This window comes from Salvelinus alpinus, chromosome 1 (genome assembly GCF_045679555.1).
Source record: "Salvelinus alpinus chromosome 1, SLU_Salpinus.1, whole genome shotgun sequence".
Lineage (NCBI taxonomy): Eukaryota > Metazoa > Chordata > Actinopteri > Salmoniformes > Salmonidae > Salvelinus > Salvelinus alpinus.
This window is the reverse complement of record NC_092086.1, coordinates 49,028,333-49,042,731: the sequence shown is the minus strand read 5'-3', so window position 1 is coordinate 49,042,731 and position 14,399 is coordinate 49,028,333. Positions and strand designations below refer to the sequence as shown.

The 14,399-nt window shown below is 44.7% G+C and overlaps 1 protein-coding gene across 1 annotated transcript in view; it reads right to left on the bottom strand.

Annotated features, from left to right (window-relative positions):
• Positions 1-2,012: 2,012 nt before the first annotated feature.
• LOC139578656 (voltage-gated delayed rectifier potassium channel KCNH4-like) overlaps positions 2,013-14,399 on the bottom strand; it is a 30,523-nt gene continuing 18,136 nt past the window's right edge. The window contains exons 6-16 of the mRNA XM_071406569.1: positions 13,505-13,662; positions 12,608-12,815; positions 11,827-12,021; positions 10,107-10,306; positions 8,565-8,814; positions 8,048-8,262; positions 7,907-7,945; positions 5,544-5,926; positions 5,231-5,310; positions 4,893-4,969; positions 2,013-4,416 (exon numbers count right to left, since the gene is read on the bottom strand). Coding sequence (XP_071262670.1) covers positions 3,325-4,416; positions 4,893-4,969; positions 5,231-5,310; positions 5,544-5,926; positions 7,907-7,945; positions 8,048-8,262; positions 8,565-8,814; positions 10,107-10,306; positions 11,827-12,021; positions 12,608-12,815; positions 13,505-13,662 — 2,897 coding nt within the window. The 3' untranslated portion in view covers positions 2,013-3,324. The remainder of the gene's footprint in view (positions 4,417-4,892; positions 4,970-5,230; positions 5,311-5,543; positions 5,927-7,906; positions 7,946-8,047; positions 8,263-8,564; positions 8,815-10,106; positions 10,307-11,826; positions 12,022-12,607; positions 12,816-13,504; positions 13,663-14,399) is intronic.

The window sequence follows — 14,399 nt, the reverse complement described above, 5'->3', positions numbered from 1 at the left end:
CTTCCTGAAGGTGTGGCTTCCCTCTGATTATGTGTCGTTGGGAACCTGGGAACTGTAGTTTACTAAATTAATGAACACAAATTTGGTCAGGGCTAATTATTTAGGAGTAGTCTCCGTAGACAGACTTGTTGGCTCCCACAATGTATCAATGCTACTGATTTTGCATTGGATCGGATTTACGAGACTAATTTAGGAGCGGCAAGTAGTGGCAGTTGCCACTCTCCACAGCGCAAGATAAAACTGCATACGATATATTTTTTTTATATACACTGCTCAAAAAAATAAAGGGAACACTTAAACAACACCATGTAACTCCAAGTCAATCATACTTCTGTGAAATCAAACTGTCCACTTAGGAAGCAACACTGATTGACAATACATTTCACATGCTGTTGTGCAAATGGAATAGACAACAGGTGGAAATTATAGGCAATTAGCAAGACACCCCCAATAAAGGTGGTGACCACAGACCACTTCTCTTCCTATGCTTCCTGGCTGATGTTTTGGTCACTTTTGAATGCTGGCGGTGCTTTCACTCTAGTGGTAGCATGAGACGGAGTCTACAACCCACACAAGTGGCTCAGGTAGTGCAGCTCATCCAGGATGGCACATCAATGCGAGCTGTGGCAAGAAGGTTTGCTGTGTCTGTCAGCGTAGTGTCCAGAGCATGGAGGTGCTACCAGGAGACAGGCCAGTACATCAGGAGACGTGGAGGAGGCCGTAGGAGGGCAACAACCCAACAGCAGGACCGCTACCTCCGGCTTTGTGCAAGGAGGAGCAGGAGGAGCACTGCCAGAGCCCTGCAAAATGACCTCCAGCAGGCCACAAATGTGCATGTGTCTGCTCAAACGGTCAGAAACAGACTCCATGAGGGTGGTATGAGGGCCCGACGTCCACAGGTGGGGGTTGTGCTTACAGCCCAACACCGTGCAGGACGTTTGGCATTTGCCAGAGAACACCAAGATTGGCAAATTCGCCACTGGTGTCCTGTGCTCTTCACAGATGAAAGCAGGTTCACACTGAGCACATGTGACAGACGTGACAGAGTCTGGAGACGCCGTGGAGAACGTTCTGCTGCCTGCAACATCCTCCAGCATGACCGGTTTGGCGGTGGGTCAGTCATGGTGTGGGGTGGCATTTCTTTGGGGGCCGCACAGCCCTCCATGTGCTCGCCAGAGGTAGCCTGACTGCCATTAGGTACCGAGATGAGATCCTCAGACCCCTTGTGAGACCATATGCTGGTGCGGTTGGCCCTGGGTTCCTCCTAATGCAAGACAATGCTAGACCTCATGTGGCTGGAGTGTGTCAGCAGTTCCTGCAAGAGGAAGGCATTGATGCTATGGACTGGCCCGCCCGTTCCCCAGACCTGAATCCAATTGAGCACATCTGGGACATCATGTCTCGCTCCATCCACCAAACGCCACGTTGCACCACAGACTGTCCAGGAGTTGGCGGATGCTTTAGTCCAGGTCTGGGAGGAGATCCCTCAGGAGACCATCCGCCACCTCATCAGGAGCATGCCCAGGCGTTGTAGGGAGGTCATACAGGCACGCGGAGGCCACACACACTACTGAGCCTCATTTTGACTTGTTTTAAGGACATTACATCAATGTTGGATCTGTAGTGTGGTTTTCCACTTTAATTTTGAGTGTGACTCCAAATCCAGACCTCCATGGGTTGATAAATTTGATTTCCATTGATCATTTTTGTGTGATTTTGTTGTCAGCACATTCAACTATGTAAAGAAAAAAGTATTTAATAAGAATATTCCATTCATTCAGATCTAGGATGTTTTATTTTAGTGTTCCCTTTATTTTTTTGAGCAGTGTACAAAAAAACATCAAACTAGCATTTACACAGGCAGCCCAGTACTGATATTTTTTACACTAATTAGTATTTTAACCAATCACATCAGATCTTTTAACATCCGATCTTTTTCAGAGCTGATCTTTTTGGTCAAAAGAAACACCCCTGGCACCAGATAGGCAATCAACAACTCAGATTCGGTCCCATAGTTTTTCAAATGTATTTAATCAAATATTTACAGAAGCTTTAAATGTATCACCATCTGGTGGTGCTAAAGACCATGATATTTGCCATCATCTGACATCAGTTCAGATCTAAATTTTGTTCATAAATGTAAACTCACTGACCCAAACGTTCATGTTGTGGGCATCAAATGGAGAAGCCCCAGTATTTTAGGGTGGGTTTATCTAAAGGCATAGGTCTATCTAAAGAGATATTGTTGGATGTTGAGTGATTGACTAACAATATTTATGTAATTGTGTACCACTACTGTGACCTGCTCAGTTAAACCTTTCAAGTTATTTCATTTCAGATGTAATTGTATTTCTCTGAGTCCCTGTTAAAAAAAATATATATATGTTAATATTCTGTTTGCATCTAAATAGTTATTTTACAACTAATATCAGTTACAAACAAAATTATATACAACTCTTTCAGTCTGCACACATTGTTCAAATCATTCTGTAATTTGTACGCTTCTGAAACTGTTGTGCTTGTACAGTAGGCTATACATTACACGTCTTATTTCAGTCTCTGTTACCAAATAAACAGTAAAATATACAGCATAGAAAAAGTCAGAAAATGTTCAAGACACAAGAGCAAAAGAGATGCAGAGCTATGAATAGCCATATTGCAGAAGAGGGAAAAACACAAATAACCAAAGGTCCTCTTTGGCCAGAAATCCTCTGGCAGGCTAGCCAAGAGACAATTTCTTAAAATAATGAGCACAAACATTGGTCGTATGCTGTAATGTCCAGACAGCTTATAGAATGAGCTCCACAGTGTGTTCACAAACAATGAAATCACATAAAACCACATGTCAAAATAATGCTCATTAGGTGATGATACTTTCTATGTAAACACAATATAATGAAGGAAAGGGGTGGGGTTTGCTGTTTCCATGGCTGCCAGGTCTCAATATGATATGTCTAGAGATACCCTCCGGTTAGTAATACCTAACTTTCAGTTCACAAGAAATGCGTAATAAACACAAAGCTGAATACTTTTGTAAACTGAGTCAGCTTGTCTTCATAATCTCTGGTCCATATCAATGCTGTATTTACAGTCAAATTAAATAAACAGTACATCAAGTAGTAGTACAATCAGTGTCGATATTATGTAGTGTGATTACTGTGTGGTGTACGTTTTAGACTGTAAAGCAATCATTCATTTCTCAGATGTAAACTCATGTAGCATAAGAGATGCAACCAAAAAGGGAGAGTTGATGGGCTCAGCGTTACTTTGCAGCAGTAATGTTCCAGTTTATTTATCTGGTCTCTGTGGGACTCCAGACAGCTGCTAATGTGTCACCTCCAAGCCCCAGAGAGGCTCGACTTCCAGGGCCTGCTGTGTGCTGATGTTGGTCTCCTGGGTCTGGGACTCTGCCTGCTCAGCATCACTCTGCATCCTCTTAAGTCTCTCCCTGTCCTGTGGATACTCAATGTTAGGCCCTCCACAGTCTGGCTCTTGCCCTGCTGACTGCCCCACTAGAGGTAAGGATGAGTCCAGTGTGTGGACAGGGCTGGAGCCCACCAGGTCATTCTTCCTGGCTCTGTTGAGAGAGCCCTGCCCCTGCGTGGTCTGGTTGTGCGCCTGATTGTATGTTGGGCTGACAGACGTGTAGACCCCAGACTGAGAGCTGAAGGTGGTGTGGAACTGTGGTTGGCCGGTAGGGGTCAGTGAGACGTGGATAGGCATTGGGGAGATGGGCGGTGAATGGCTGCGGTCAGAGTTGACCTGGACACTCAGGGAGGGGTGGGACTGGCTGAGGCTGCCTGGGGAACATAGGGGACGAAAGGTACTGATGGTGGGGATGGAGGCTTTGTACTCAACTTGACCAGGACCCGCACCTGGGAGTACTGGGAAGACAGAGCTGAGGTTCAGAAGAGATGGCCCAGTCCGGCATTGGGAGTGGCCCATGTAGGGTGAGTTGGGTGTAGTTCTGGAGGTCGGGAAAGGCCTGTACTGGGCTTCAAGTCCCTGACCAGTGGTTCTGCCTCTGTCCGAGCAGCACGGATGTAAACAGGACGACCTGTGATTGGACGTCTGGTGAAGGTGCTCAACCTCCACCTCCTGACTCATGCCGGGACCTCTGCCCTGGGTGGGCACCCCACTGTAGGCCCACATGTTCCTGGCAGGGTGGCTGAGGGGCTCATATTGGAGGTGAGATGGGTGAGGTCCAGCGGGCATACTGAAAGGCACCCGTGTCTGCCAGTCATTGGCAGCAGTCATGTTGCTGCTGGGGTTGGGGTTAGGGGCCATCTGCAGGCCGTAAGGATAGGTGGAGATGGCAGAGGGGTAATGAAACATGGTCACATGGGCCTGCAGGAAACACATCATCTCGTGGAGCTCCTTGGTCAGGTTGGACACCTCCTGGTTAAGGGTATTCATCTGGAAAATAGATGGCATGCAGAATAATGAAAGCTATAGTATGTTGCTTGGTTGAATCGTAATTATTCCAAGGCAGGATAGTTCTATTGTCTCTTTCTAGGTCAGAAATGGTAGAAACCAAAAACAAGCAGTCAAATTATCAGTCGGTGTTACGTGAGCTTTCAAATCTGGACCATCTCCAATTTAACAATCCTACATTTTATTTGAGGAAAAATTTCTTTAAATGTTCTCTTGCCTACAGAGCCTGAGTGGTGTATTTAATGCTGAAAGTGTGTCAGGGATGACCTGTTTTTAGACACTCTTTAGGGTACAGCGAAAGTAGAGTACGGAAAATGAAGTGGGAGAACAAAAAAGTTTGCGTCTCTTGAGCTCTTTCTACCTAGATGGAGCATATCATTCATGTATCAGTTCATTGATACATCATTATGTTGGTTTATGTGTCAGTTTATTCCGTCAATGTGATCGTATGTTCATACCTCTTTGCTTAGCTGGCTGATGTTCTGTCTCACCTCCTCTGTTTCCAGAAGTAAGTTGGCGCTCACCTGGAATGGGTCTATAAGGGGGATGGGATGGGCAAGGATGGATGAGATCAGTGCTTTCACACCCCACTCCAACAGAAAGCACTTTGCTCATACCATTTCATTTGTATGAATAGCCTACTTGTACAGCTTTGGATCATTCTAAAAAAGCAAATTTCTGACCAATCAATTCAGTATCCTTGCATAAAACACATTTCCACTTTAATGTTAGAAAACCACTGTTAGAAAAATATAGTTTTTTGTAGTTAAACCATTGTTTAACATGAGACCATTACCTTTGCTATTGGTCTTTGCCTCGCCTTGATCCACATTGAAGTGAAATGACTGCCCATTATCCTCAATTCCATCCACAACCCTAGAGGAGATAGGAAGAGAGGTTCATACTTAAGTGGGCTGTGATTAAATATGAAGTGATTTTCAGTTAAATAAATTGAACTGTAATCTGTCTATAAATTGAACTGTAAAATGTGATTTACTTTTTAGTTAGTGGTTATAGTCTTATAATCCTACAAACCTTAGGCTCAGGTACTGGGCTAATGAAATACAAACGCTAGTCATTTTGATTGACACTTATATCTCATTACTCACCTGGGGCTGAGGTCCAGAGGGCTGACACAATGTAGGGAGGGTATGAGCAGCTTGGCTGGCCTATGGTATGAGCTGTGATCTGTGACCATGTTGGGCACTGGGGCGGGAGTAACCTCCTCATTGGACAGCAGCTGAGGGGATGGGCTACGGCCTCTGCCGCCCTGAGCTGGGGAGCGGCAGAGATGGAGCGCACTGACATGTCGAAGCTCCTCCCCCAGCAGGCTGCTGAGGCCAGGGTGGCAGACGGGGCTGCTCAGGCCATGCATCAAGAGCAGCCGTCCTTGGTGGGATGCACCGGTGGGACAGTGGCTCATGTCCTCACCAGACTCCACATCTTCTGCCTCCACAATGAAGGGAAGCTTGTGGTCCTTATCAGCTCGCTCCTGAGGGGCAGAGGGTGGGAGAGGAGAGGCATGAGTAACAGGTTCTCTGTAGTTCTCACAAACAACCATGCATGCCCTCCAGTAGCCTATTGCCATTGGTGTAGAGTGTAGAGTGATACACAGAGTTAAATTTGATTTTAGCAGCCGGTAATGGGTAGCAGGGGCGTCATGCACCCTACAAATCTGAGGGGGCACAGAGTATGCGAGGATGGCTGGGGGGTTGTCCGGAGCGGGGCATGTTGGAGAATTGTTATATTTTCAAACACCTGAAACAGCTTTCTCCTGCAATCTAGAGCCATATCATTTTCTATTAAGTTGGCTTTAGCTAGCCAGCTAGATACGTTCATAATCTCCCAACCTCATACCTAGCTACCAAGTCATTTCAGGCTGTCAATCAAGTTAGAGTAGCTTATCTAACTATCTTAGCTGGCATGCCAGCTGGCAAGGTTGGTAGACTTTATAAAACCAAGCAATTACTCTCTTAATCTTTTACCCAGATTTGATCAGAGATGCAGAGAAGCATATTTCGTTTCTTTAAAAGAATAACCACCAGACCGGTCAAGAGGTACGCTTAGATTGGGGGGGGGGGGGCAGGGAGGGGCCCATGCCCCTGTGACAACAATTTTGGACCCCCTTGTGGCCCCCCTAAATGTGGAGTATGAAATGCTTTTTACATAACAAATATTTGCCACCGTTCTTTTTTTACATCCGTTATTAGACAGTGGCAACGATGATGATTATGAACATGGTCTTTTGCCTGCTAATGCAGTGAAAACGATATGACAGCAATAACGTCTAATGTAACTGGCCCCTCTAACAGTACAACTGGCCCCAGCTTGGACCCCCCCCAGTTGAAATGGTCTAGAACCTCCACTGGTAATATCCTAGGTATGTTAGTGCAGTATATTGAGATTTGTGATTTACAACAGTCAGAATAACACCCTCTGGAATCTGTTGAAAAGAACTAGGCATAATGATTATGGCTCTAAATTGAAGGAAAAATATGTTTCAGGTGTTTAAAAATGCTAAATAATCAGGGTCCAGCCCCCCTCTGGACCACTCCCCCCCCATCCTCACCTACTTCGGTAACAAGAGACTGTAATTTCCTTCTAATAGCTGTTCTGCTGTGAGTCAGTGCTGTTCCTCTCAATTAGGTGCACTGAGGTGAACTGCCTACTTGGCATTTTCAGTAGGAGTTAGATTATTTCGCTGTTATGACCTCATCGGGGCTTATTGTTATTCCTCAGTGACATTTTTTCTGTCAGATTATTATTATTACGTTTATTGCTACCAGACAATTTTCACATTCTGGTAAATTAATTTTGAGAGAATCCGTTAAATCCCACGCACGATGTAGAAACATTAACACGTGGACACTCACATCATAGAAACACACATGCATGTGCACGCACACAAAGGCATATGCCTACTCCCACACCCACTCAAATACAAGAAAAAACAAGAGACAAAATCAGCCTCACAGAGACACACTAATGACAGCCCTTTGTTAAGCTCTCAATAAAAGGTGGCAAAATGGGGCCGTGAGAGTTGCAATCATGCATCTTCCAGAGTGAAGTTCTATCTGGGATCTAGATGAGAACATTGCGTTCAGCCTTTTATCAAGTTATATGTTCACCTAAGAGCGAAGGGCAACGGGTCAGGGACCAGAACCCTCATATCAACCTCAATCATTTAAATGTCTCTGTCCCAGACCAAATATTCAAACACTTTGAACAATGGAACAATGAGTCACAAAGCCTTATTCACATCTGAAGGTGTAAATATTTTATTTGGACATTTAGCTTAAAAGATTCTGGCTATGACTACAAATGTGCTGAGCTCTGATTTGTGGATCATGTGAAGCTGTGACTTTGTAGATACGATGGCTGTGGGAGCATCCCTGAGTTATCTGTCAGTAGCAGACTGACAGGTCATAGTAATCACCATCTGTAGTATAGTAATAAAAAGGCACACATTTACCTGAGAGAGCCGAGGGGACCGTGAGAACCTTGTCAGTCCCTGGACAGTGAGTCAGAATGAATCACAATTTCATTACAGTTTACACAGTCCACATAGAGTAAACTTTGAGTGAGTGATTGAGCGAGCATGTGTGGCTCTCACCTCTGCCTCACTGCCCTCTCTCAGGTTGTAGGTGAGGTTGTGGTGTATATCAGAGCTGAAGCGACTGCCGTACTCTGGGTAGAGGCCCAGGACCTCCCTCAGGGCACGGACACTGATGTGCTGCAGGTCACAGTAGGTCAGAGCCTTCACGTCCGCATTGGTCTTGATCACCTTGTCTTGCGCTGTCAGGTCTGCCCCAATCAGATCACCTTTGCCTACAGACAGATTACCCAATTAATAATCTGAATTGATTGGATTCTTCTCTCATACAGTATAATGACAACATCCATATTGCTGAGATAACAATTGAGGGATAAAGGAAACTAGCTCCCTATTCCCTATACAGTGCACTGCTTTTCTGGCCAAAAGTATTCCACTATAAAAGGAATAAGATTCCATTTCAGACGCTGCCAAAGAGTTGATAACAGAGACGGAACGCCGACACGAGAGAAAGAAAAAGGAAGGTATAAAAAGAAAGTGTACTCCAGAACAGGGAAGTGAGTTGTCTAAGACGTACCCAGGATAGCAAGGACCATGCCGTCCTTCAGCACCTCTAGAGACCCAGAGCAGACAAAGTAGTTGGCCTGCAGCGCGTCCCCCTGGCGGATGAGGTACTCTCCCGGGGCACAGAACGAGGTCTTAATGTGCAAGGAGAGGGAGCGCAGACACCCCCTACTGGCCCGCTCAAACACTGGCAGCTGCAGGATGTCCTTGTTCAGGGACATGGCGATGTCCGCACGAAGTTCGTCTGGGAAGTCACGCAGCAGCTGATAGGAGGAGAGAAGGAGGACATCAACACCCACAATGCAATGGTTTTGTATCAGATTACAGAGGTACCAGAGAGGGACAGTGGTGTCCGAGGATGAAAGCTAAAGGAATGCTCTTGTCTTATGAGATGATAGACCGTAGAAACCAAGTTCAAGCCTATGAACACTGAGGACAGCCAATCACCAGTTATTCACAAACGTGTATTAGATTTATTGTTGAAACATACACGAGTATACAGTATCTTGTATTTTGTGTTGGACTCTAGATGTATTTTGGCTAGTGGCTACACACTTCAATGTACAGTAGTTGTTTTCATGGGAGCTTTCTTAGATGACTCAAATCTCTACATTCAATGTGCACTGTAGATCTGTTTCACTAGTGCTAGCCTGGCAGTAGCACCAGCTAAGAGGTGTAAGAAATCGGCGAGTTCTCGGGATCCTTCGTAGCGTCTGTTGTCGCGCCTTCAGCAGAGAATAAAGGATGAAGCTGATGATGAGAGGGTGTAAATGAGTACCATCTTTTTTTATTCCTGTCTCTGTAGTCTATAATGAAGAGACTTAAAAAAGGTTTTATTAACTTGTATTTATTCAGGGTAGCCCAAATGAGACCAGGGCCTCATTCCTAATGGTGCTCTAAGTACAAACACTTTCTCACAAACAGGGGGAAAAATGCGCATTGCAAATAAAACAAGAAGAATAAAAAATAACCACACAACAAATAATACTCTAGAATCAATCGGAACAACTGCAATCCTAAACAGCCATAGCGGCACCAAGGAATCAAGATGCAAGGAATTTTGTAGGTTTTTCCATCAATAGGGGGCACTTTTAGCCAATATTAGGTCTAAGACCAAAAACAAAAGACTACTTTCTAAAAGAACCAATCTAACCTCATTGGGCAAAGACAGAGAGACGATTGGGAAAGAAAGGTGGAGATGACTTAGAATCCTCCATCCCACACGGAGACACGACTAGACCACGAGGCCATCTATGTCTGAATGTGACAATACACACCCACACTGTCAACACCATCTGATAGAAAGACCTTGGCAGTGACACAAAAGATGACTGTAGAAAATTAATGATCTAATCCCAACGTAAGGTGTACACTCTCTGAAAGGCTATTTATTTACATCGGAAAATATATAAAGACCAGTCTGTCAGTATGTTCGTCTACCCTAATGGCTGCATTCCAATTTTCCATCCTTATCCTAAAATGTGCACTTGCCCACTCCTCATCGGGGATTTGAAAGCATTGGATTGTTGTTATCATTGGCCGGAGTGTGACCCACCTCGTTGGCGTTGATGCCGTTGTTGACAGACCAGGTGGTCTGGAAGTACTCCAGCATCCTCTGTTTCAGCAGCTGGGGCAGACGGTGCACACGGATAAAGTCCTTGATGTCCTTCATACGCGTGTGGTAGAGCGAGCGTCGAGAGTACATGCGCTGGATGATGGCCGTCACGTTACCGAAGACCACTGCATGCATCAGGGCTGCAGGTCGGACGAGGAACATGGGGGTCAAGGAGTATTACAAGATTACTCATTTGTGCTCAAAGCACATACATATGCAGAGGAGAGTCATACCCAGCCATCACCATGCCTTAAGACTTTCCTTAAGAGATTTGTGAAGACATCTCGAGACATCTTAATACAAACTCATTTAGGATCGGTGAGCTAACGTAGGCTAATGTGATTATCATGAGATTGTAAGATTATTATTATTATTATTTTTAATCTGAGGACATAGACATATCTGATATGGACAGAAAGCTTAAATTCTTGTTAATCTAACTTCACTGTCCAATTTACAGTAGATATTACAGTGAAATAATACCATGATATTGTTTGAGGAGAGTGCACAGTTATGAACTTCAAAATGTATCAATAAACCAATTAGGCACATTTGGGCAGTCTCGGTCCCGTGTGGCTCAGTTGGTAGAGCATGGCGCTTGCAACGCCAGGGTTGTGGGTTCATTCCCCACGGGGGGACCAGGATGAATATGTATGAACTTTCCAAATTGTAAGTCGCTCTGGATAAGAGCGTCTGCTAAAGGACTTAAATGTAAATGTAAATGTTGATAAACATTTGGAACAGAAATGCAATGGTTCATTGGATCAGTCTAAAACATTGCACATACACTACCATTCAAAAGTTTGGGGTCACTTATAAATGTCCTTGTTTTTTAAAGAAAAGCACTTTTTTTGTCCATTAAAATAACATCAAATTGATCAGAAATACAGTGTAGACATTGTTAATGTTGTAAATGGAATATCTACATAGGCGTACAGAGGCCCATTATCAGCAACCATTACTCCTGTGTTCCAATGGCACATTGTGTTAGCTAATCCAAGTTTATCATTTTGAAAGGCTAATTGATCATTAGAAAACCCTTTTGCAATTATGTTAGCACAGCTGAAAACTGTTGTTCTGATTAAGGAAGCAATAAAACTGGGCTTCTTGAGACTAGTTGAGTATCTGGAGCATCAGCATTTGTGCAACTGAGCTGGAATAATACATTATGGCCTTTCTCTTGCATTTCAAAGATGATGGTAAAAAATCAATTTTTAAAAAAGCAGTTTTTTTATTTTGTATTATCTTTTAACAGATCTAATGGGTTATATTCTTCTACATTCCTTTCACATTTCCACAAACTTCAAAGTGTTTCCTTTCAAATGGTGTCAAGAATATGCATATCCTTGCTTCAGGTCCTGAGCTACAGGCAGTTCGATTTGGGTATGTCATTTTATGCTCTTTTTTTTTTTTTAAAGGGCGGATCCTTAAGAGGTTTTAATACGTCTTGAAAGAATGAAGAAAATACTGCAAAAGATATCTTAAAAACAACAAATGTCTTCAAGAAGTCTTAAGACAATTTGTGTCTCAAGATGTCTACTAACACTGCCTCGCTTCCGATGGACTTACCCCCCCATGAGCATGATGCAAATGGACTTACCCCCCATGAACATGATGCAGATGGACTAATCCCCCATGAGCATGATGCAGATGGACTTACCCCCCATGAGCATGATGCAGATGGAGAAGATCTTCTCGGCGTCTGTGTTGGCACACACATTGCCAAAGCCCACACTGGTGAGGCTGCTCAGGGTGAAGTAGAGGGAGGCGATGTAGGCACTGGGCATGGAGGGGCCGCCAACCGTACTGTTGATGTATGGGGTCTCCAACCGCTTCCCCAGCTCCTGCAGCCAGCCTGGAGAGTACAACAGGACAGGGAGGAGAAAGGGAGGGAGAAAGAGAGAGCGAGAGCGGGAGGGAGGGGGGGGGGGGGACAAAGGAAGAGAGGAGGAGAAAAAGAGAAATGCTTTACAGGGATCTGATAGGAGACCAGTGAAAGAGTTTGGCTTGCTTTTTCCTTTGTGTCTGCTTGACTGATGATTCTCTCCATCCAGAGGTGATATTATAGAGTGTGAGGTATCCTTGCTGGGAGTAGTCTCAAACAGTCTCTGTCCATTGTCCTACACTTGCTGTGAGGTCGACTGGGAGGGTGTTATGGAGGGAGATGGACTGAGAAACCAGTTCAGAAGCATTCGGGCTTGTCCAGGGACCGAGTGTGCAGAGGGGCCATAGCATCTAGCTGTCAGGCAAGTTAAATGAGTTACTGTGTTACAGACACATTTAGAGAGAATAATGGTCACACATGGCTGCTTCCCTATAGTAAGCCAAGGAGCTCGACAAAGGGAAACATTATGTTGATGTGTCTACTGTGTGAGAGTGGTCCAACAACCACACACAATATACAAACATACAGACACAAACACTAACAAACAGGCACTCACCTATATCCCAGGTGACAGGGTCGCTGCTCTCTATCTCCTTGTGGCCAATGACGTACCAGACGCAGGCCATCCAGTGGGCAAGCAGGGCGAACACAGACATGAGCAGGGTCAGGACCACAGCACTGTACTGGGAGTAACGGTCCAGCTTCTGTAACAACCGCAGCAGCCGCAGCAAACGCACCGTCTTCAGGAGGTGAACCAGCGAGGTCTGGACAGGAGGTAACGGACATGTTTACATGCAACGATTCATGTAGAGATGACAATTTGCATTGTGACATGTGTAAAGGCCAAAAGACGTTAGAGAGTTGAGTCATAGTCCGGTTAAACTCGTCAGACATTATAGACGATCTATCCTCTGTACCGAACTGATATCTCCAGGGACACGGTCTAGCTGAGATGCAGTGAGCAAACATTCCTCCTACCACTCAAATATCCCACTTCCCCCAGAGGCTAAAGATACATTCATCAGTAAATTACAGCACATCTCTTGGAAAGCTTGAGAAACAAATGATTGGTGGAAAAAGGGGTAGTTGAACAGTATCACATCTCAAAAGCCCAGGTAAGATTAAGTGAGAAGGCTATTTGCTGAGATTTAAACCGTGAGACAGAGAGAGAGCGATGGGGAGTGCAGCTAGTGGATAGAGGGAGGGACACTAGAGAGAAGGAAGGAGCAGCTCAATAAAGCATGGAGGTGGCAGACCTAATCCGTTACAATTCAATGCTCAGGGGAAATAAAGAGGACCAACAACATATTTTAAGAGGGAAAACGATTATTCTGGGAAGGGCTATCGAACAAGCTCTGTCTGTTCAAGATAGGATAAGGAACTGCATACACACGCGAAGCCAAACGCCCATGACACCCATACATGCACAGTCGAGGCCTCCATACAAACTCACCACTGTGATGTTGAAGGCGTAGAGGAGGTCAAAGGGCAGAGCAGCAAAGAGGTCTATAAAGAACCAGGTGCCACAGTAATGGAGGTAGATTGAGCGGGCATCGTACACCACCTGACCCGACTGACTCACGAAGGTGGTCCTAAAGTTCAGGATGATATCTGGGGAGGAACAGGGAGAAAACCCAGCAGAACATGAGCAAAATAGTATTTTAACCTTTACTCAATTACACAACAAGTGTGTAAAGTGAGTGGATAGGCTCTACATTCCAGCATTTTTCCAGGTGAGCTGTAAATGCTAATTGTGGCATGACACCAACGGTTTAGAATAACACACGATGTGATGATAATTTTGTACATGAATGTCACTGTACATAATTACCATTTCCTCAGTTTAAAAAAGTCTGAGCCCCATCACAGCTGTTTTAGGATCACACATCCATCGGAGACAGGAAGTCTCTAATTGTGGCTCAAAATGTGAGCTGTAACCAGGGGTGACACAGATACCATGATGAGTTGGTAATGAAGGTGGGTGTAACGGCTTTCGTTGGTGGTACGTAGAGTAGACCAAAGCGCAGCGTGGAAAGTGTTCATGATTATTTTATTCAAAACACTCAACCGCAAACAGTTCTGTCATGCACAGACACTAAACAGAAAACAAGATCCCACAAAACCCAAAAGGAAAATGACAACTTATATATGATCCCCAATCAGAGACAACGATAGACAGCTGCCTCTGATTGGGAACCACACGCGGCCAAAAACAAAGAAATAGAAAACATAGACTTTCCCACCCGAGTCACACCCTGACCTAACCAAACATAGAAAATAATAAGGATCTCTAAGGTCAGGGCGTGACAGTGGGTGAGCGAGTACAGTCAAGCGTGACCGATTTCCAA